A 23,605-nucleotide genomic window follows, 5' to 3' on the forward strand; every position below is an offset into this window, starting at 1 on the left:
GAAATCCAATGTACATACCTCTATAGACAGATCTGATAAATGAATTGAAACTAAGATTTTGCTCATAGCCTCCACCTGACAAGGCATTCTCAATTTCCATCATGTATAAAATCAAAGTTCTACCTGAAACCTTCGACAGTCTGCTGCACAGGACATAATTGAGGCCATGTTTATTATTCAAATGAATCAAGAAAAGACCATCTTTTGACTGAGAACCTAACTGATGTCGGTCAGCCACAGCTTCCATATGCTTATATCGCTCACCACCTGCAAAACCTGCCATAGAATCCATAAAAGAAGACCACCTCCCTGAATCTCTTTGCCAGAACAAAAAATGACTTGTCATTCGCCAAGTTCACCTCCTTGAGCACCATCTCCAGGTCACAGATCCTACTAATTTTGTTTATTGTTATGTTATTCCACATTAAACTACAGAGAATTTGTCATTTTAAACTTTTTTACTCAACCCCAATACTCATGTCAATGTCAGTAACTTGACAAAATTTAGGCCTAGAGAAATGAATGTAATTTTATTTCCTAGTTATTTTTCATCTAGAGTCCTCTCTTTTGATCTTCTTTGAAGCTTTTATCACTTGCAGATTGGTTTATGCCTAGTAAAAAAGATGGCCTTTATGCTAATAGAAGTTTACTACTAAATCTAGTCAGGCTCAAAGGTATCAGAAAAAACTTGTTACATGAAAAACTTTCCATTAAGATTAATCATCTGAAAGTACCCCTTTACAGGGTTTTGCACTTAGGAGGTTTCCTACCAGAGGTAGCCAGCTATCCCTTGCCGTGCCTACCGAACATAGTGAGATTTAATAATTTCTCACATAAATTTCAAACTTTCGCACTTTTCTCAATTTTAGGAGCTCTTATTGGTAAGTAGCTGGAAGGTGCAAGACTTATTAGTATATTATTCAAGATTTTAAACACACCTCTTCAAGTATAATAAATAGCTCAGAAAGAAACATGGACAATATGATCAACTGTGAATTGATAATGTTTTAATCTACCATGAACCCTCCAATCTCCAGATTGCAGGAGAATATTAAGTGATGTTAGAAAATAGCAGCATTTTTGTAACTATTGTATGTCATATATAAAATGAACATCCTCCCAAGATCGCAAGTATTCACTCTTGCAATCTCTTCCATTCAAAATAGATTTGGTCTTTTCATGACAGCATTGCAGGTATGCACAAAGACAGAGAGAGAGCACTGCATATAAAATGATTTTATTAACTCAAGGAAAATATCAGAAACCATCTTAAGGATGTCAGAAAATTACATGTACAACAATCGTACATGAATCGAAAGGCTAGAGATCTAATTCTGTACACTAAAAGAATTACTTTATGTGGTTACACCAATTCCATTGCTAAAGACATCGCTGCCTTGGTTAAGCTACAGCAGATGATACAACAAATAACTTACATTCTTAGGAGAGATCAACTTTTGGCAGTCTCCTCACCTTGTACCCAGCCCATTTTTGTGGCTAACTCATAAACCTTATCTACTTTACTAGGATCAACCTTGAAAAATCCATATGCATCAGATTTCTTCACTACAGAGCCCTTGAAAGCCTCCAAGATCAACACCTCCTTCATCTTAAGATATTGTGCTGGCAATAACCTATTCTGACAGCATAGTTGTTGTTCCTAGAATAGAATTGCATAATCTTAATATCAGGATGTTAGTCAAAACAAGAATATGATATGATTTCTAAAGGAAAATGCAATATAAGAATTACTGCACAAATTTGAAAAAGGAAAAACCAACAAGAGGACAAACAAACATAATATGCAACATCATCTAGAAGAAAAACCAAAGGTAGACAATATATTAAATAGCGCAGATACAAGCAACAAAACCTAAACTAAGCCAGTCTTGTTGATACCATCAAGCTATAGAACCATTTTTCTGGCCTATAAGTTGAATGTCAACAATTGAAACACAAGCTCCTAGAAGTTCATATTTCTTATCATGAGAAGAAATTATTCCAGATTTGTTATAATAAAGTGCAGAAGTCTAGAATCAAATAAAAAAATGCTTGCTATCCTGATAACAATTATTGAAGCAATAATGTGTATTTTTTATACTAGATTAAATTGCTAAAAGCAATACTACAAAATCACACACTTGTATGGGCACCTGTATCTATCAATAGATGTCAACTGGTGCTTAGTAAATGCAAATCCCAATCTTACACACTGAAAAGATAATGTCTTAAGTTATTTTAGGGAATGCTTACACAGAGAAGATGCAAGAGTATGTGTGGACACTTTGCGGTAGAGCATGCCTTTGCATCTATGTATGTGTGTCTCAGTGTTATCAAAAACGCGCCTTGAGGCGCAAAAGGCTTGCCTCTCCTTGAGGCGCGGTCCTCTGTGCCTCAAGGCGCAAGCCTGAGGCGCATTTTTTTTTTACAACAAGATTTCTGAAGCATATGTTTATTCTTTTGAAAGTTTTCTGCTGCAAAGTTGGTTAGTCCATCTTATGCTATTAGTTACATTAGGGTTGTTTCACTGCAGTCTATACAACTGTAACAGCTGAACTGTTCTTGCTTTCTCAATAGCATCCACACTGGGAGTGTTGTATTTTGCACGCTGTCTCATAAAAAGATGCAAATCACAGTTGGATCAGTAAAGAGAACCATAGCTTCATTGGTTACTTAGCTTATAGAAACGTAGTTTTCAACACATAATTTGACAAGTATAACTAATTCAGGAATCAAATCCAATAGTCTAACTTCAGGCACATGGTATAGGTTTGGGAATATATAGGATTCTGGCTAATTGTATTGGATCGCTTCTTATGTCATAAAAAAATATCAGATCTCTTTTCATGTTGGGGATCCCTCTCATGTCTTTTTTACCTTTTTACTTTACTTTATTTAGAGTTTCCATTCATTGGCCAGAACACTGTGTGCACATGCAAAAAAACTTATTTTATGGCATAATAATGTAAATGCTCTTGATACCAAGTATTTAATCAATTTTATCAATCTTTAATTATTCCACAATACAATAACTAAGTTCTTTGTGGCTAAATTTACATCTACTGTCATGGTTTGATGTTAGGTGTATGATATTCTGTCATGGTTTGATGTTAGGTTTTATATGTTAATCTCATATTTTTTAGAATAATCTCATATATTTTAATTTTTGTTAGTTAATCTCATATATTTTCCAGTTATGTAATCAATTTTTTAGTTACTTTTATATGTTAATCTCATATTTTTTTAGAATAATCTCATATATTTTAACTTTTATAGGTTAATCTCATATATTTTAACTTTTGTAGGCTAATCTCATATATTTTTTAGTTATGTAATCAGTTTTTAGTTACTTTTATATGTTAATCTTATATTTTTTAGTACTTATTTGAGATTTTCTATTTCTTATTGGTTGTTATTTCATCAATAAAGCATTTCTTTATTTATTTGTATTTTTAGATATTTTTATAATTTTTTAAAAGTTTTCAAAAAAATTTTTTGAGGCTTACGCTTTACGCCTCGCCTCGGTTTTTGGTGGAGCGCCTCGCTACGCCGCAACGCTTTTCACAACACTGGTGTGTCTGGTAAAACTGGTTGAAGTATTGTAAGTGGTAGAATATTCAAGTTATACAACCAAAAATTGGCATGGAACTTCATTGAGAGAAAAGAATAAAAATAAGAAAATTACAAAGTTTGTGATCACAAATCTTAGAAAGCATTATTGAAAATACATATCTAGGTTGTGTAAGTACAACCTAACATTGGATTATGCATACTCAAAAGTCGTGCAAGGTGATTTGGCAAATGAATCTCCAATTGAGAGCAAATGTGTGTCTCATAGACATGGCTACAAGTATGGGATAGAACACAGATGCATCAAATCAGGGTTTCTACACCTAGGACATTGGAATACAGGTACATACATAACCTAACATGTGGATTATGCATACTCAAAAGTCATGCAAGGTGATTTGGCAAGTGAATCTCCAATTGAGAGCAAATGTGTCTCATAGACATGGCTACAGGTATGGGATAGAACACAGATGCGTCAAAACAGGGTTTCTACACCTAGGACATTGGAATACATACTCAAAAGTCATGCAAGGTGATTTGGCAAGTGAATCTCCAATTGAGAGCAAATGTGTGTCTCATAGACATGGCTACAGGTATGGGATAGAACACAGACGCGTTAAAACAAGGCTACATCTAGGACATTGGAATACAGGTACGTACATACGGACAGATGCATACATATGTAGTGAATCCTATATGTGAATTCACAATCCAAACCAATCAGGCATAAAAATAAAAGAGAATAGAATCTAAGTATTTCCTAATGTCCAAGTAACCAGAAAGGTACAGGAAAAAGACAATCCTGCATTATCTCGTGGTTGTTCAAGATTAGCCATTTTCACAGGGTGGGAGGTGAAAACAATCCAAGGTAATCTAATTGACTTCAAAACTTCCCAAATCACACAATATACCTTGTGTGAAGAAAGTTATCCAAGTCTCAAAACATAAGTTGCATGTGCTCAAACTTTATAGCAAGGGAAACTCAAGGCCATTTGCTTTTGTTCAGATAAGATAATAACAAATTGTTTTTCTTGGAACTGAGCACTAGTAATACTTACAACGACAGATAACAGGTCTGCTCCAGGAAGCCCAGTGATATCCCATTGATCTAGTAACCTTGTAAACTGTCCTGTTGTTGTAGAAGATGCATCTTTTCCTCCAGATTCAATCTCCATGTTGCTTTTTGTTTTATGGTTTTCACTGCCAGGGGTTCCATCTTGTTCTTTTTTCTCTTTGCTCACAGGATGATTTGGACGCTGAAGTACTTTACCACCTGCAACAGCCTGACTGCTTTCCTTTGCTTTCAGCATGTTTGCTTCAGATTCCCTTCTCTTCTCTGCAGCATACATTTCTCCTTCAGCCAAAGTATGACATCCTGCAGCCCTGTATTCCTGAAAATTGTAGATAGAATAAACAATGAACACATTAGGATAAAGAGTGAGCACCTGGACTATTATACAGTAAAACCATTCTGTAATAAACTGAAACTCTGCAACTTGGCCAAACTACCATAAAAGAAAATTAAGCAAACTATCCAAATTTTCACATTGAATATCAGATTTCACTGATCAAAGGACAAGTTTTTAATCAATATAAGAAATTTTTAACAAAGACCTATGTCACAGGGATTCGGCTAGCAGGGTGCCGCATCCGCATCGACGCGACTCGACGCAGGAAAGGGTGCGGGTGCGGCACCGGGTGCGGTCAACCCGATCCTGGGTGCGTTGACCGCACCCAGGATCATTTAGGTCCATTTTTTTTTTTGGATTTTTTTTTTTTAAAAATTGCCCTATGAAATGGGCTGCGGAATTTTTTTTAAAAAAAAATCTGCTGACAGCTACAGACAGCTGCTGCTGCTCTTGCCTTTTCAAAATCCTTCTTTTCGTAAAGGATTTTCTCTCTCCATAATAAATGATAATGATGGTGGTAGCCTTGCTCTCTCTCCATAATAAATGATAATGATGGTGGTGTTAAATTATGTATATATAAATATATATATATATACTTATATATATACATTCGTATATATATAAGTATATATATGTGTATATATATATATATACATAATATAGCTTTTTCCTGTTTTGTATAAACCAAAAACCCGATAGGGGTGTTTTGGTAATTCCACCTGTACCTTTTCCTTTTTTTTTTTTTCTTTCTTTTTCCCCTTTTTCTTTTTCAGTTTTTTACTTTTAGGACCATAAGGGGCCCCACCTATCTAGTCGTTGGGGCCCCAACAGTCATATTTATGACCGTTGGGGCTCTCAACGACTAGAAGGGAGCCCCCTTTATGGTCCTCCTTTATGCTCTCCTCCTCTATATAAAGAGGAGGGTCCCCCTTGTAAATGTATTGGGTTTTCACCCTTCTCTTTCTTTCTTCAATAATATCCAACTTATGACTTTAAGTCATTTTCACATTTGAGAGTTTTGTGTGTGCACTTTTAGTGCTTGTGTTCTTGACTCTTGTGGTCACTCTTTAAGAGTGCCTTTTGCTCTATTGGTGCTTCCGCCTCTTTTCATTACAGGTGGTAGCCTTTTCAAAATCCTTCTTTTTCGTAAAGGATTTTCTCTCTCCATAATAAATGATAATGATGGTGGTAGCCTTGCTCTCTCTCCATAATAAATGATAATGATGGTGGTAGCCTTGCTAATCCTTCTTTTTCGTAAAGGATTTTCTCTCTCCATAATAAATGATAATATGATGGTGGTAGCCTTGCTGGCTATTAGCATTCACTGTTCTCCTGACGAGATGGGTGCGCTATCGTGCAACTGTATATAAAATGAAATTTGAAAAAACCCGCGTCGGGGGAACCCCCGACCCCCATATATATATATATATATATATTTTTTTTTTTTTGCCCCTGCCGCACCCCCGCACCCGGTTTTTTGGAAGTGCCGAATCCCTGCACCTGCACCCGCACCCGCACCCGCACCCGCACCCGCGCCCACACCCACACCCACACCCATGTGACATAGACAAAGACTATGACTGATGGGATGACTTCTCATGAACTTCTATTGGCACAAACTATTGTAGTTAAAACTATATAATCCCTAACTGGATTAGCTGAGTCATCGATGAAAGATAAAAATCAATCAAGTGAATTTTTTGACCAACCAGGGAAAAATTCAATTGAACAAGCACCCTAGTCAAATATTTATAAAATTTAGAGGAAACCAATATTTTGCAACCAATCATGGTCACCAACAAATTTAGTACCAGAAACCATTCTAACTACACAAATGAGTGAATAATGTGTATAGCATTATTAACTGTTATATTTATAATTGTTAAAATATATGTATAAATGTATGTATACATACATGTATTTAGCATGATTGATTTACTAGAAATAAACACTTGGATCATGAATGTTGGATAGCAAAATGGTATTTGGAGCCTCAAAAATTTATGAAAATTGTATGCCTTTGATTTTTGAAACTTATAAAAACCTATCCATGCATCGGAATCAAATGCTCCAAGAATTGATTCCTATAAAAACAAGCATGTAGATCACATCTGTACGGTTGGAATTTTGAAAAAAATACCAAAAATCCAACAAAACATGTAGTGGATAGGTTTAGCATGTTTTTTAGTGGGTAGGTTTGTAATGAGATAGTGCGGAAATATAAAGAGTGCATACAAGCACTTACAACAATGAATAAAAGAGACAATATCACAAGTCCACAAAGGGACAATACGAGCACAAGCCTTTAAGAAGGCAACAATATAAAAAGCCTCTTATTGAGAAGAGAGAAAGCTCTCAAGAATGAAAATTATACAAGGGGTTCAACCCTATTTATACAAGAGGGAGAGGAGAGAAGGGATGGCCAAAGGCCTCAAAAGGAGAGCCCAAAAGGGGGCTCCCATAGAGTCGTTGGGAGCCCCCAACGGTCAACGGTCACCAACGACTCTATGGTTGGAGCCCCTTTTAGTCCTCAAAAAATACAAAAAAGAATTCTAAAAAATAAAAAAAGAAAATTACATTTTATGAATTTCGAAAATAGTTGTTTTCTAAAACAACTATGTGAAATTACAAAAATACCCCTATCGGGTATTGATGTAATATACAGTATATATATATATATATATATATATATATATATATATATATATATATATATATATATATATATATATATATATATATTAGATACATTTTAACACCCCCCCTCAAACTTTACGGGGAAATGACGGAAAGTTTGCCAAGAAGAAACATGAAGCGAGGAGCCGGAAGAGCTTTAGTGAAGAAGTCCGCCAACTGATATTCTGAAGTGACATATGGAAGAGCAATAGTTTCTCGTAAGAATTCGTCACGAACATAGTGGCAATCCATTTCGATATGTTTTGTACGCTCATGAAAAGTATGATTGCTCGCAATATAGATGGCACTCTTGTTGTCGCAACATAGTTTTGAGGCTTCGGTAATATCAACTCCCATGTCTTTAAGCAGACTGCAAAGCCATACAAGTTCCATTGTCGTGGTTGTCATAGCCCGGTACTCAGCTTCAGTGGATGATAGTGAAACTTTCCGCAGCTTCTTGCATCGCCAGGCAATCAAAGAGTCCCCTAAAAAGACACAAAAACCAGTAGTTGAGACTCGATCATTGGGATTACCTCCCCAATCTGCATCAGTATAAGCAAGAAGATTCAAAGAAAAAGAGGAGGATAGAAATAGCCCTTTATTGATGGTATTCCGAATGTAGCGGATGATTCGGAGAACAATACTCATATGCACAGTTGTAGGGGCATGCTGAAATTGGCTAACTGAGTGAACCGCATGAGTGATATCTGGTCTGGTGATGGTTAAATAGGTAAGAGACCCAATGAGTTGTCTGTAAGGTGTGGGATCTTCCAGAAGAACCCCATCCTCCAACCGCAATTTGGCATTAATAACCTTGGGAGTCTCTACTTTCTTATCATCAGAAATCTCAGACTTAGAACATATATCTGCAGCAAGCTTCATCTGTGACAAAATATATCCTCTAGGAGAATATGCAACTTCAATTCCAAGAAAATATCTGAGAAAACCTAAGTCAGACATATCAAAATTATTTTTTAACATATTTTTAACATTAATAATACTATTTTGATCATTCCCAGTGATAATCATATCATCAACATAAAGCAACAAGATTACGATACTAGAACCTGCATGTTTAACAAAAAGAGCAGTGTCAGTATAACAAGAGTGAAATCCTAACTTTATCATGATATCACTGAAACGATCATACCAAGCCTTAGGAGCTTGTTTAAGACCATATAATGTCTTTAAAAGCCGAAGTGTTTGACCTTGCTTAATATTTATTCCAGGTGGCGGATCCATATAAACTTCTTCACTTAAACTTTCATTTTAAAAAGCATTTTTTACGTCAAGTTGATAAATAGGCCATTTTTTGGTTGATGCGACAGCTATTAAGGTCCTGAACTAGTCATTCGAGCTACGGGAGCGAATGTTTCTTCGTAATCAATGCCATATTCTTGGGAGTATCCCTTAGCAACTAATCTAGCTTTATATCGTTCTAAAGAGCCATCACTTTTCGTTTTAACTTTGAAGACACAGCGACAACCAATGGGTTTTTTGTGGGAGGGTAGATTAACTATTTCCCAAGTATTGGCCTTTTTAAAGCATTTAGTACAACTTGCATTGCTTCAACCCAATGAGGTATAGATTTAGCTTGAATATAGTGGGCCGGTTCAAAATAAGAATGTAGGGTTATTAAACATGCCCGATAGTTGGGAGTTAAAGAGTCATAGGATACAAACCTATTTGGGGGTATTGATATTCTAGAAGAATGCCTAACTTGTGGTTCCTCAGTGGATTCAGAAATTTGAGAGTATTTTTCGAGGGCACTAATAGGATTTTCTTGATTTATTCTTGAGTAAACATTTATATTGGTATCACTACCATGAACATTTATATTTGAATCACTATCATTTGGGGGTGTTATGTCAAGAGGGGATACCTCACGAATATCGTCTATGTTTTCAAGAAAATCTTCTTGTATGTCATCAATAAGATCATATAAGAATATATAATCAATTTCATTTGTTTCTTCTATTTTATCAAAACCGTTTTCTTCTTCTAGAAATGTTACATCTTTTGAAACATATAGTTTATCATTCTTAAAATCATAACATCTATACCATTTTTTATTTTCACCATATCCTAGAAAAACACATTTAATTGCTTTTGGAAATAACTTATCCCTTTTATGTAATAGGACAAAACATTTGCAACCAAAAATACGAAGACGATTGAAATCGAGTGAAAATTTAAACAGTTTTTCATAGGGAGAAGCATTTTTTAACTTAGAAGAGGGCATTCTATTGATTAGATAGGTTGAGGTTAGAACGGCTTCAGCCCAAAACTTCTTTGGAATATTCTTAGAAACAAGTAATGTTCTAGCGGTTTCTATAATGTGCCTATGTTTCCTTTCCGCTAGGCCATTTTGTTGAGGAGTCCTAGGACATGACTTTTGATGGCAAATGCCATTTTGGGTTAAATAGTTTTGGAATTCGTGAGATAAGTATTCGCCACAGGAATCAGATCTTAAAATAGATATGTTACTTTGAAATTGATTTTGAACCTTTTTATGAAAATCTTTAAAGAAAGTAAATACTTCTGACTTATGACTAAGAAAATAAATCCAAACATACCGAGTAAAGTCATCAATAAACGTAACATAATATGAATAGCCTCCTTTAGACATAACCAGAGAAGGCCCACAAACATCCGAATGCACCAATTCAAAAGGCCTTGATGAGAGAAAAGTTCTAGTTGGAAATAGAATAGACTTCATTTTTCCAAAAATGCAATCTTTGCAATTAATTTCTTTTTCCTTACAAAATTTGTTTCCAAAAGGAAATAGATACATTTTGGAATAACTTGGATGACCAAGTCTTTTATGCCAAGTTTCCATGTTTTTTTCTTGGACATAAGAAGAAAAAAAAGTTTGTAGGGAGATCAAGATGGTCCATATAATAGAGGTCTCCCTTTCTATGGCCTTGCCCAATCCGCTTCCCAGACCGGAGATCCTGCACAAAGCAACCATTAGATGAGAAAGATATTTCACATCCATGGTCGGCAATTTGAGAAACCGAAAATAGGTTTAAATTTAGTTTGGGAACAACTCTTACTTTTGGAACACAAAAATTTTGTGAATCTTTAAAAGAGCCAATACTTGAAATTTTTAAAAAGGTTCCATCGGCCGTAGAGACGCAAGAGTCATTTGAATTGGTGCAAACATCACTAAGTGCATTTTCATGAGGGGTCATATGAAAAGAAACTCCAGAGTCAAGGATCCAAGAATACGTACCGGGTGATGATGTTGAAGCAATAGCCGCACCCGATGTGGAGGAAGAAACTTTTAACATTTGTTGGAGAGCCATAGATATTTGTCCAAGAGTTTCTTTGATGTCATTGTTCTTGCCTTCATCTTCTTTGGTGGTGGTTTCTTCAAGAGATGCCACTTTAGGCTTGAAGGTTCCAACAAGCTTTGGACAAGCAGGTCTAATGTGACCCGGCTTATTGCAATAATGACAAACAATCATTTTTCTTCCTCCATTGTAGTTTCCTTGTTTCCCAAAATGAAGAGGCTTATAGGTTCTAACATTGTTACCCGGTTTTGATACGGCAAGGACTTCATCAATATGCTTACTCATGCCAAGCCTTGTCTCCTCTTGAGTGATTTCGGCAATAGCATCCTCAATAGGAGGAAAAATAGATCTATGGAGAAGTGAAGATCTCACTTGCTCAAATTCGGGACGTAGCCCAAAAAGAAATTGAAACAATCGCTCTTATTCCATTTGTTTTTGCCTTAAATCAATATCTTCCATAGAAACCCATTTTGGCTCCAAGAGAGCCAATTCATCCCATAGTGGGTTTAGGGCACTATAATAGTCATGAATGCTAGAATCACCTTGCTTGGTGGTTCTAATCTTTTCTTGCAAGAAGTATGCTCTTGCAAGATCCTTTTGGGTATACATACCCTTCATAAAGGACCAAGCCCCATTGGCTCTACGAAATTTGGCTATATTAGCACATACCTTAAGCTCCACATTGTTCATAAACCACGCAAGGATTTTTGCGTGATTGCTTTCCCAATCTTCCACTTCCTTTTGATGACTTTCAATGGCCTTGAGGCGAGCATCTCCTTCAAGGGCCTTTTCTTAACCTTCTTCTACCTTCATGAGCATAAGCTTAGGTTCTGGAACGGTACCCATGACAAAACCCCAAAGCTTCTTTCCTTTGAGATTATTTTCCATTGTCGATGCCCACATCATATAATTCTTTCCATTGAGCTTGGAAGATAGGTCAATCTTTGTCTCCATGATGTTGCCAAGAAGTGAGAAGATGTTCACCAAATATGAGATACACGAACCACACCTTTCCTTCAAGAATCGAGTGGCTTTGATACCATGTAATGAGATAGTGCGGAAATATAAAGAGTGCATACAAGCACTTACAACAATGAATAAAAGAGACAATATCACAAGTCCACAAAGGGACAATACAAGCACAAGCCTTTAAGAAGGCAACAATATAAAAAGCCTCTTATTGAGAAGAGAGAAAGCTCTCAAGAATGAAAATTATACAAGGGGTTCACCCCTATTTATACAAGAGGGAGAGGAGAGAAGGGATGGCCAAAGGCCTCAAAAGGAGAGCCCAAAAAGGGGTTCCCATAGAGTCGTTGGGAGCCCCCAACGGTCACATTTGTGACCGTTGGGGGCTCCAACGACTCTATGGTTGGTGCCCCTTTTAGTCCTCAAAAAATACAAAAAAGAATTCTAAAAGATAAAAAAAGAAAATTACATTTTATGAAATTCGAAAATAGTTGTTTTCTAAAACAACTATGTGAAATTACAAAAATACCCCTATCGGGTATTGATGTAATATACAGTATATATATATATATATATATTAGATACATTTTAACAAGGTTTTCATTCCTCTCTTATAGATCATTAATATACGTCTTTAAAAGAAGAAAGAGGAAACTGCATGCATTTCCTTTCTCTCCCTTACATGAAAACTCTTTGTTTTAGGTATTCATATAGAAAAGCCAATATTCCTACCATTTCTTGATCAAGAGGCATCTTGCAGGATTGTCACAAGCTAATACGTAGGCAACTTATTGGTTGCTATCAATATTGGATATTTCCTATGTATCTGGCTATATGTCAGACAAATTATTGGTATCTTAACATTTATTCAGTATAAAATTTATAATTAGAGTATAAAAAGGTATTAGTACTTGTTTCAAATGAGAACAACACTACAATGTGATTAGTGCTATCTATTTTTTATGACATAAATAAAATAAAACATGGGTTTCTTAATAAGGTCTAGACTTATATCTACATAGAATTTTTGTTTGAAGCAAAAACTTTGAAAAAGCCCATTAAAATAAAAGCTGAACTCGAATATCTAAACCTGAACCAAGATCCAGAGTCGGATTCAGGCTCAGATGCATAGATCCTCTATCGAACCTGGATCCCATTAAAGTATATATGCTCAAACATCGGATATATATGTATAATTGGATTATATCTTGTTGGCCTTTAAGTCGGACTCAGATTTGGACTTGGATGTTGTTATCATGCAAAATTTTACTTTTGCAATACAACCGACCTTTTGAAAAGTTTTTAGAAAACTTGCCTCCGTTTTGAAAAATATGAGAAAACTTGAGAGATGAGACTCGTATGTCGATACGAGGTTCAACTGCTATTGGCGTCTTAAGAAGGGGTAATTGAGCAAAGGATTGAACGATATGCCTTATTTTATTCAAATGTCTAAGAGATTATTCTAAATCCGCCTTGTTTTATTCAATTGTCTAAGAGATTATTCTAAATCCTAGAATACTGAAAGAAAGTAAACATCCATATGATGTCTTTTTGAAAACGTCTATTGCGAATATGATGCATGCCTGGAATTGTTCAAGAAATACCTTTTGAAGAAATATTTTGAAAATGAACTAAATGATGGGGCGAGTGTCCTTGTGGGCCCATGCAGGATGCAACCTAATCTAAATTATGCATGGCTAAAATTTCTTTTAAGAAGAAAATTTAAGAAAAACCATTGATAAATCCCCTTGTTTCAGAAAACTCTTTCAATAAAAAAGGGGGTTTTGTGCCTTATAGAATTCAGATGAAATAAATTCGCCACATATTCATGACTATGGCCACGAGTATGTTTTAAATATACTTTATTTAAATCCTAAAAGGAAGGTTTTGGAAAAAGATTTTGAAAGTATGCAAGGATTTTGAGAATAACCTAAGTGTTTAGGCTCTTGTAACTTAAAAAAGATTAATAAAACTTGAATTTCATTTGTATTCTGACTATGGCCACAAATACGAATTCCATTAAGTTTATTAACTTCTTAGAAGAAGATGCATGTGTCATTCGTGTTTCATCATTGTGGAATTTAAAAGGTGCATATGCATGACAAGCAATAACAATTAATATTAAGAAAATAAACTATATGCTTATGCAATCCTAAGCTATGCATAAAAGTAAATTTTCACTATTTTTGGTATATGATTATAATTTACATTGAGAATTTGCATAATAAAATAAAGAAAGAAAAAGGAAAAATAAAGTCTTGAACTTTCCAGCAAAATTAAAAAACATGTTTGTAGAAATATGTAGGCTTTTCGGAATTTATCCAACAATATATAGAAATTGAAGAATATTATCTCGAAATAAGCCTTTCCCATGCATTCATAAAATAAAATCCCTAAATAATCTAAATAAACATGCATGATTTAATAGAATATAAAACTAAACATATTTCAAAAAATAAAATTTTGGAATTGAAGGTAAAAAGACCAAAATACCCCTAAAAATTTAGACTAATTGCAAAAATAGTATTTAAAACCAGGGTTTTAAAAACGAGTTTTGAAATATGTCTAATACAAAGGCTAAACAAGTACAAATCGACACCAAATCGGATGGAGAGCACCCTAACATAATCACGAACATGATCATATTTAAAAACTATTTATGAAAACGATAATATAAACAAGAAAAGGTCGAATATGCCATTATTTCTGCAGAACAGGATTCTACAGAAAATCGGTTCTTGGAAAACAACAAAAAAAAATATTAAGTGACATCTAAAAATTCTGAAAATTGACATAAACACACTTAACAACCCTAAAGACAACATGTAATCAAAAAATAAATTTAACAAATATATAAAAAATTTATATTAAATTAATAAGTGGAAGCGGACTGCAGAACGGGATATTTTGTACCTATCACGGTTTCAAGCCAAAATAAAATAGCAAAAAGACATGAAAAATTATAAAACTTTCCAGAAATAAACTAGACGCGACAATGAAATTTTTTTTTTTACGGATCCGAAAAATCATCTCCGGTTAGGGAGATATGACTCTGACAAGATGACCCTGATAATGAACAACGACCTAACGGTGCAGAAAAACATGTTCTGGTTTTAGCTAAAATAAAATAGCAAACGGACATCAAAATTTACCAAATTCACCAGAAATAAACTAGACATGCAGACGAAGAAGTCGCTTTTTATGGATCTGAAAAATCATCTCCGGTTAAGGAGATATGACTCCGGCAAGTTGACCCAGGCTGCGAATAGCGACCAGACGGTACAGAAAACAGGTTTCGACTTTTATTTTTGAAAATGGGTCAAAAGATGTTGAAAAATAATGAAATTTGGCTGGCTTCACGTAAACATACGGATGTATATCTCATAAAAAATTCATCTTAAAACGATAAAAATAAACACATAAAATAATGATGCTAATGTGAAGGCCAGAATCAAGATTTAGAGCACTACTATTAAACAAGATAAAATCTAATCTAAACATGCATAAAAGAAAAAGAAAAGATTAAGTATTCTTGATTCTGTATATAAATGCAAAGATAATGTAGATCTAGATCTATAATGCATATGAATTAAAAAAAAAAGCAAACTAATGCATGGAAGGTATTTGTTGTAGTCGATTAGAATTAGGGACTCGGTTTATGAGAAACCGAGTTCCAGCCTTCTCATGGTTGTAAAAAGGAATCAACAAATATAAAATAATGAAACAAAAAAGGAAAATAAAGAGAGAGTAAGAGGGATTACCGGACTCTGGTTCCTCCTTCCTTTGCTGCAACCGAAGAAGAAAAGAAAACAAAGAAGAAAGGAGGGGTGGCACTTAGGGAAGGAGGAAAAGAAAAGAAGGGAAATCAAGAAGAAAAAAGGCCAACAGAAGAGAGACCTTGCTTTCTTGCCCCTTTGACTGGACGTCCCTTGGGTCTATTTATAGAAAAAAAAATAGAAGAGGATAGGGACTCTAATGTCTTATATTTGTTGAAACTAATTAGCACAAAATTAGCAAAATAGAAGAAATCGACCTCCTTGGAAGAGTCCATATTTGATTATTTTTTTGACTTTTTCTTTTTCAATCTAATTGAAACACTGAATAAAAGAAGGGATTAGAACTCTCTAGATGTGGCGCCATTTGAGTGGGGTCCACATTTAATTTTAAAATAAATAAAAGGTTAAAAACAAAAAGGATAAAATTAAAAGATAAAAAGCAAAACAAAGTCCTAAATCAACAAGTTATCTGAAATAACACAAATAAAAAAACAAAATGAAAAGAATGATCTAGAGGTGATGCCATCTAGGTGGGTCCCATCTAATGTGGATTGGATCTAAGATCCATTTTGAAATTCGAGCTTAACAAAAATCCAAATCAAAATCCAATCTGAATCTAGATCTGGTACACATTGTTTTTCTGAAAAAGGCATTTCAAAATATCAAATGTAAAACACTAGGTTTAAATTAAAATGTAAAGATCAATTTTAAACCCAGGTTTGAAATTGGAAGAAAGTTTTGAATTCGGATCTGGATCCGGAGTTTCAAATGATAAATGGATATGGATCTCAGACAATGAATCTGGCCCATGTTTAAAAATGATGGATCGATCCTGGATCAAAGATAAGACATTTAAAATGGATCCTGGATAGTAAAAGGGTAAGCTGGATTCCTGGATCAATAATGAGCTTGCAGAAGCAGATCCCGAATCAAGATAATATGGTGGAAATGGATCATAGATATTAAATAAAAATTGAGGAACGGATCGTGAATAGTAAATGATTGATAAGCGGACCCTGGATATCTAATGTAGAGATCCAGGTCTGAGAACAAGATGGATCCTGGATAACAGAGTAGATCCAGGTCCAAAATAGAAAATGGATACCAAACATCATATCCAACATTGGATCGGATCAGATATCAAATGTCCAAATTGAAACATAAGTTGGATCTCGGATATAGATATAATATTAGATAAAAGAATTGATTCGAGTCCAGACTGGAATTACCCTGGCTTAGAAATCGATTGAACTGCCCCTTTGAATAGAAATGAGCACAAGTATAGACGATTTTGCCCTCCTGGTCAGGGGCGTGAAATAGGGTAAAGAGTAACATTTAGAAAACAAGGTTTGAATTGGTTTAAACAGGGTTCTAAGGTTCCAGAACTCAGATGAACTAAAAGGACACTATCTCAACTAGACTCCCTGACCAGATGATTGAAAACAGACACAATTCTAAGTGAAATGGTGAGAAATTACCTATAGAGTAAAGTAAGGAACAAGAGTATTCTAGATGTTGTGGACAAAACACTGAGTTTGAACTAGAATCACAGTCAACTGAACTAAGATGAACTAAATCCAGAGCTCAAACGAGCTAAATCCTAGCTAGTGTTAGTTCAATTCTATCTAAAATGAGCTGAATTGAGCTAAAATGAACTCCAACAATGTGGGAAAACAAGTTTGAACTGAAGATAGACCACTTGAACTCCTGATGAAATCAAGTTAAATACAGAGGAATAGGATCTATTGGAATTGACTAACTCTGAGACAATTGGATTGAATTCGAGCTAGAAATGAGCTCATTTCACATGAAATGAACCAAATTTAATTGAAATGAACAGAGTCTACTCATTGTGAGATCAGGAGAGCTAAAAATGACTGACATTCTAGCTCCTCTAAGCTTAAAATGAGTTTGCTTGGGCCTAACTGATAAGGATCTAGGATGACCTAGGGGCAAAATGGTAATGTTTCTGATAAAATGAGGTGAAATGACACCTAAATTGAAATGGATCTAAGGGTTAGACTCCTATACTGTGCTATAGAGGTTGACATCTGTGAAAGGGGGTGTCCAAAAATGAACTTGGAAAATTTGGGGTGTTTACAGATGTGAGAATGCCACAACCAAATCCCAAGTCTGATCTTAATATGGCAGCTATAGAGAGCCCAGTTCTTTTGGATTTATTATCAAAAGCGAAGTAGCCCACAAGGGATTCGCCCATCCTATAGGGGCAACTTGTGAATGTCACCAAGTTGATGAGACGCCATAAGTTCAAAAACCATGGGTGGCTTTCCTTGCTGAAAGGTCAAAGCTAGGTGTACTCTCCAGTGGATGGGGGGACCTCAAGGGTTTTACCAACCGGATAGAAAAAATGGTAGTTGTCTACCACTTTTCTAGACAACTGTGAACAAAAATGCATTTTCAAGTTTTGCTAGGTAACAACACTTGGATCATGTTTTTTCGATAAAAAACATGATTTTTCAAGTCTTGAATATTTATAAAAAATTTAGATCGTTAATTTTTAAATATTATAAAAACCTATCTGCATGTTGGTATTGGACGATCCAAGAATCTATTCCTATAAAATCAAGCATGTAAATCACATCTATACAGTCATATTTAAGGAAACATGAAAAAAACCCATCAAAAGCCCGGTAAATTGATTGTAGGCTAGAAAAGTGGAGGATGGCCAGAAAACCTATCAATAGGCTCTCTCTCTCTCTCTCTTTATATATATATATATATATATATATATATATATATATATATCATAAATTTTTAAAAGTACAATTCCTTTAACATGAAATGACAGTATCAAAAAAGTTCATTCTCACAAAACAAGCTTTCCACTTTTCAAAAGTGAATTTATCATAAAGTTTCACAAACATGAAGTGTATAGTTTCACGCTCTAAGGCAAGCTTCGTATAATTATAGCTCGATAGGTTTTTATAAGTTTCAAAAATCAACGGCGTACAATTTTCATAAATTTTTGAGGCTTCAAGTACCATTTTTTCTATCAAACATTCATGATCCAAGTGTTGATTTCTAGTAAATCAATCATGTTGAATACATCTATAGGATCTTACTTGGCTCACTTTGGGACGAATTATTTCTTCTTGAACCCAAGTGGTTTGCTAGTGAAGATGTGGAACTAAGGAAAGAACAAATGGAAAAAGAATATTTTTTCAATTTTTACATGAGCTTAGGCTAAGTAAGATCATCTATCCTCCATAGAACCTCACATCTTCTATTGGAAGATGTGATTGCCAAAGTTTGCAAAGAAGAAACTCATCTTGGTATGGTTAAAAGGAGAGATGAAGTATTGGCCATCTCTAAACCCAGCAATCATATTAAATCTTACAAGCCTCCACATTTTGGGAGGCAAAATAACTATAATGGTAGGTATAGGAAAGTCATTTTTCACCATTGTCATGAACCGGAACACATAAGGTCAAATTGTCTCAAACTTAATGATACCTCCAAAAACAAAGTAGCTTCCATTGATGAAACTACACCAAAGAAAGAATAATCCACTAGAAGAGAAGACATGTTTTCACTTACCCAATTATCAAAGGCACTCTAACAACTACTTAAATCTCCATCAACTTCAAGGGTTGCAATAGCATCTTCCTCTCCTCCAGGTATGTGTTCTTGGATCCTTGACTCGGGAGTTTCTTTTTATATGACTCCACATGAAAATAATCTATCTAATGTTTGCAGTAATTCAAAAAGTTTTTATGTTTTCACTACTAATGGAACATCCTTGCAAATTAAAAGTATTATAACCTTAGTCTTCTTAAAACTTTTGTGTCCCAAAAATTAGAGTTCCAAAATTAAATTTAAATCTTTTTTGGTTTCTCAAATATCCGATCATAGATGTGAAATCAACTTCCCATCTAAGGGTTGCTTCATGCAAGAACTCCGGTTGGGAAAGCAAATTGGGCAAGATCATAGGAGAAGAGATCTCTACTACATGAAATATTTAAATCTCCCTTCAAAAACCTTTTGTAACTATGTCCAAGATAAAGACTTGGACATCCAAGCTATTCAAAGATGTATCTTTTACCTTTTGGGAAAAAAATTTGTAATGAAAAAGAATTAATTTACAAGAATTGTATTTTTGGAAAAATGAAAGCTATTCTATTTCCAAATAGAACATTTGTCTCTAAAAGACCTTTTGAATTAGTGCATTCCGATGTTTGAGATACCCTCCCCAGTCATATCAAAAGGAGGTTATTCATATTATGTTACATTTATTATGATTTCACTAGATATGTGTGGATTTACTTCCTTGATTTCAAATCCGGTGTATTTTCTTGTTTTAAAGAATTCTATATGATTATTAAAAATCAATTTCAAAACAATATTTTTATCCTTAGATTCGACTCAGGTGGAGAATACCTATCAAATAAATTTCAAAATTGTTTAAAACAAAACAGGATTTGTCATCAAAAATCTTGTCTAAGAACTCCTCAACAAAACAGACATATTATGAAAATCGCTAGGACCTTACTTATCTCTAAAAATGTTCCAAAGAGTTTTTTGATCGAGGCCATTCTAACATCAACATACTTAATAAATAGAATGCTCTCATCATCCCTTCAAAATATTTTTCCATATGAAAAACTATTTGAAAGAACTCCTGATTATAAATGTTTGAGAATTTTTTGTTGCAAATGTTTTGTCCTTTTACACAAGAGAGACAAATCATATCCAAAAGTCATTGAATGCGTCTTCATGGGTTATGGAGAAAATAAAAAAGGTTTTAGATGCTTTGACTTTAAGAATAACAAACTTTATGTTTCTAAGGATATGAACTTTTTAGAAAATGAAAATGGATTTGAGATAACTAAGGAAAAAGAGGAAGTAGATTATAACTTCCTATTTGATTTCTTGTCACAAGAAGAATTAACCTCTTGTGATGTTTCTTTAATTGATAATTTCTTAAGTGATAATGGTGATAATGATGGTCATTCTAATGTTGAAAACGTTGAATCAAGTAATGATAATATTATGGATAAACCAATACAAGTGTATACCCAGCGTGAGCAAGAGAACCCTCCAAGTGCCTTAGAAAAATATACACATGATTCCTCTATAGAAGAAACGTCACTTAGAAGATTCATTCGTGTCTCTATTCCACCTAATAGGTTTGTATCATATGATACTTTGACACCAAATTATAGATCATGCTTAATAGCATTACAATCCTACTATGAACCATCGCACTATAACAATGTTAAAAAAATTTACATTGGGTTGAAGTAATGAATGTAGAATTAGATGCTCTTAAAAGGGCTAATACTTGAGAAGTAACTTCATTACCCTTAGGGAAGAAAGCTATAGGATGTAGATGGGTTTTTAAGGTTAAAACCAAGAGTGATGGGTCCTTAGAAAGATATAACACCAGATTAGTTACAAAAATATATTCTCAAGAATATGAAATTGATTACGAGGAAACCTTTGCCCCAGTAGCTAGAATAACTAGTGTTAGGACCCTCATAGCAGTTGTTTCAATCCAAAAATGGCTCATATATCAACTTGGTTTTATAAATGCTTTTTTTAACAAGGAATTAAGTGAAGAGGTTTACATAAATCCTCCACTAGGAGTTCATATTGAAAATGGGACACATTGATATGGATTGTCATTATGTTAGAGATGAATATTTGAGAGGAACTATTACATTATCGCATGTCACATCAGAATACCAGCTTTCAGATTTCTTCACCAAAGCTCTTCCTGTCATTTTATTTTCCTCCTTGACAAACTTTCGGTTATTTCAACGTAAGTTTGAGGAAGACTGCTAAAATATATGTATACATATATATACCTATGTATACATACATGTATTCATATATATAGTTATTAATCTTGTAATAGTTAAATGCCCTATAGGGGCATTTTAGTCATTTTCCTTTATAATAAAACTATTTATTAAAATAGTTGTTATTTTCTTTTTATTTATTTTTCTATTTTTTGTAATTAGAGGAGCCATTAGGGGCTCTATGGTCTTTTTGACCATAGAGTCATTGGGAGCTCCCAATGACTATTGGGAGCCCCCAATAGCCTCTCTCTTCTACTCCTTCCTCATGTATTAATAGGGGTATGATCCCCTTATTCTTTAAGGCTTTTACATAAGCATTTTCTCAATAAAGAAAAAACACATTTTACGAGATTTAAATTATTGAGGGCTTAGTAGTCAAATGCACCAGGTGGCATCTAGAGGTTAGGCACCACCTAGAGACCGAAAGAAAAAAAATAATAAAATGATAAAAATAAGAAAAAGGAGTGAAAAGTCTTCAACATTTTAAAAAACAATAGTAAACCAAGATTATCATGTTGCTAAAAATTATGGCCCAGCTACTAGTTGGGATGTTAACTACTAAGGCAGAAGGAGGGATTTTAACCCATAATCTTCACCAATCAAATCATCTCAGTATAACCATAACAAGCATGTTGTGTGAATATATGCATCATAGAATGAACAAATCTATGTCATTCGATTATGGTGATGCCAATGAGTATATTTTATCCAACTTATTGAACTATTTTCTTTTCTTACTGACTTTTGAATTCAACCCAATTTAGTTGTTTTGAGATTCCAAAAGGGCAATGGAAAACTTTAGTTTAACCGCCCTTAGCATTGGAACTTGTAACATGGGTTGTCCTACTGCTATACACAAATACAAAGTGCTGCAGCCAAGTGGGGTGGACCATATTACCCGAGATCCTCCCTTTGCATTAAGGGGACTTTAGCAACCGTTATGCCCCAACTAAAGGCAGCCGCAAGTGCAAGTAGCAAACCTTGTAAACTAACTCTAAGCCAGACAAACTAAGTGTATTTGGCCTTGTATTCACTGATTGTGTGTCTCTGGCCATTTTATGTATTTCAGACCTTGTCCCACTTGTATCTTGAGCTCTAAGAGGCTTTAGCTCAAGCTCTGGGAGGTCATTGGAAGGTCGGCCGAGTATTGGTGTCTGTCCTTGGTCGGGAAGGAGAAGCAAGTCCAAGTGTCGCAGATACACACAAGTGTTGCAGATGCACAAACCATGGCCTTTCCTACGAACACAAGACACGACCAAGTGTTGTGACCGTGCAACATGTGTCTTAGTTGTGCACACAAGTGCTGCAGATGCGAAAACCATGACCTTGCCTACGAACAAAAGGCAAAACTGAATAGGAAGCCTATGAAATCCACTTTTATGTTTTATTAAAATAAACATGAGCCAAAAAGCTATTTTCCTTAAAAAAGTGTATAAGTTGATACTAGTCCCAGATACCGTCGATATTTTGAAAATATCATGATATTAAAGCTGTAAAATGGAAAATTTATATTAAATGTAAAATATCGCAATATTTTGAAAACATCAAAAATTTATATATATATCATGATAATATCTTCGCTATCGCAAAATTCAGCAGACGAGCGCTGTTAATTTTTCAAAAGTGTTAGTGTAAGGATATTTTTGGATTTTAGAGAAAAGGATATATGTTAGTAGCTTTTTAAAAGGGTAGTTTTGGTATCAGCTTTTTAATAGTCTTTTTAACGTAAGGGGGGGGGGGGGGTATTTGACTCTTGATACTCAATAGAGTCAGCCTCGGTGGCTGCCTTGCAACAGAAGAAAGAAGGAAGAAAAGAAGAAAGAGAAAGGGAAGGAAGAAAAGAAGGGGCCTCAGTGGCTGCCTTGCAACAAGGGAAGAAAGAAGGAATGAAGGAAGAGGATTTTTCATTTTAATTTTTTAAATCCTAAGATTTATTAGAAAACCTATAATATCCTAATATTATACCTCACCAAGAAATAGCTGATACTGATATTTGTGACTATGGTTGATACATATGTAAGCCAACATCAAGTCAAATGGGTACGGGTATGGAGGGTACGACACGGCAATTTCAAAAAATGAGTATACGG

General features: G+C 34.6%; 1 protein-coding gene across 5 annotated transcripts in view; it reads right to left on the reverse strand.

Moving 5' to 3' along the window:
* Positions 1-1,221: 1,221 nt before the first annotated feature.
* LOC149818900 (transcriptional adapter ADA2-like) overlaps positions 1,222-23,605 on the reverse strand; it is a 137,095-nt gene continuing 114,711 nt past the window's right edge. For all 5 annotated transcript variants that reach the window (XM_089984297.1, XM_089984299.1, XM_089984298.1 and 2 more), the window contains 2 exons: positions 4,629-4,961; positions 1,222-1,660 (listed from right to left, as the gene is read on the reverse strand). In XM_089984297.1, coding sequence (XP_089840423.1) covers positions 1,451-1,660; positions 4,629-4,961 — 543 coding nt within the window. In that variant the 3' untranslated portion in view covers positions 1,222-1,450. The remainder of the gene's footprint in view (positions 1,661-4,628; positions 4,962-23,605) is intronic.

This window comes from Nuphar pumila, chromosome 13 (genome assembly GCF_984573655.1).
Source record: "Nuphar pumila chromosome 13, dmNupPumi1.hap1.1, whole genome shotgun sequence".
NCBI classification, from domain to species: domain Eukaryota; kingdom Viridiplantae; phylum Streptophyta; class Magnoliopsida; order Nymphaeales; family Nymphaeaceae; genus Nuphar; species Nuphar pumila.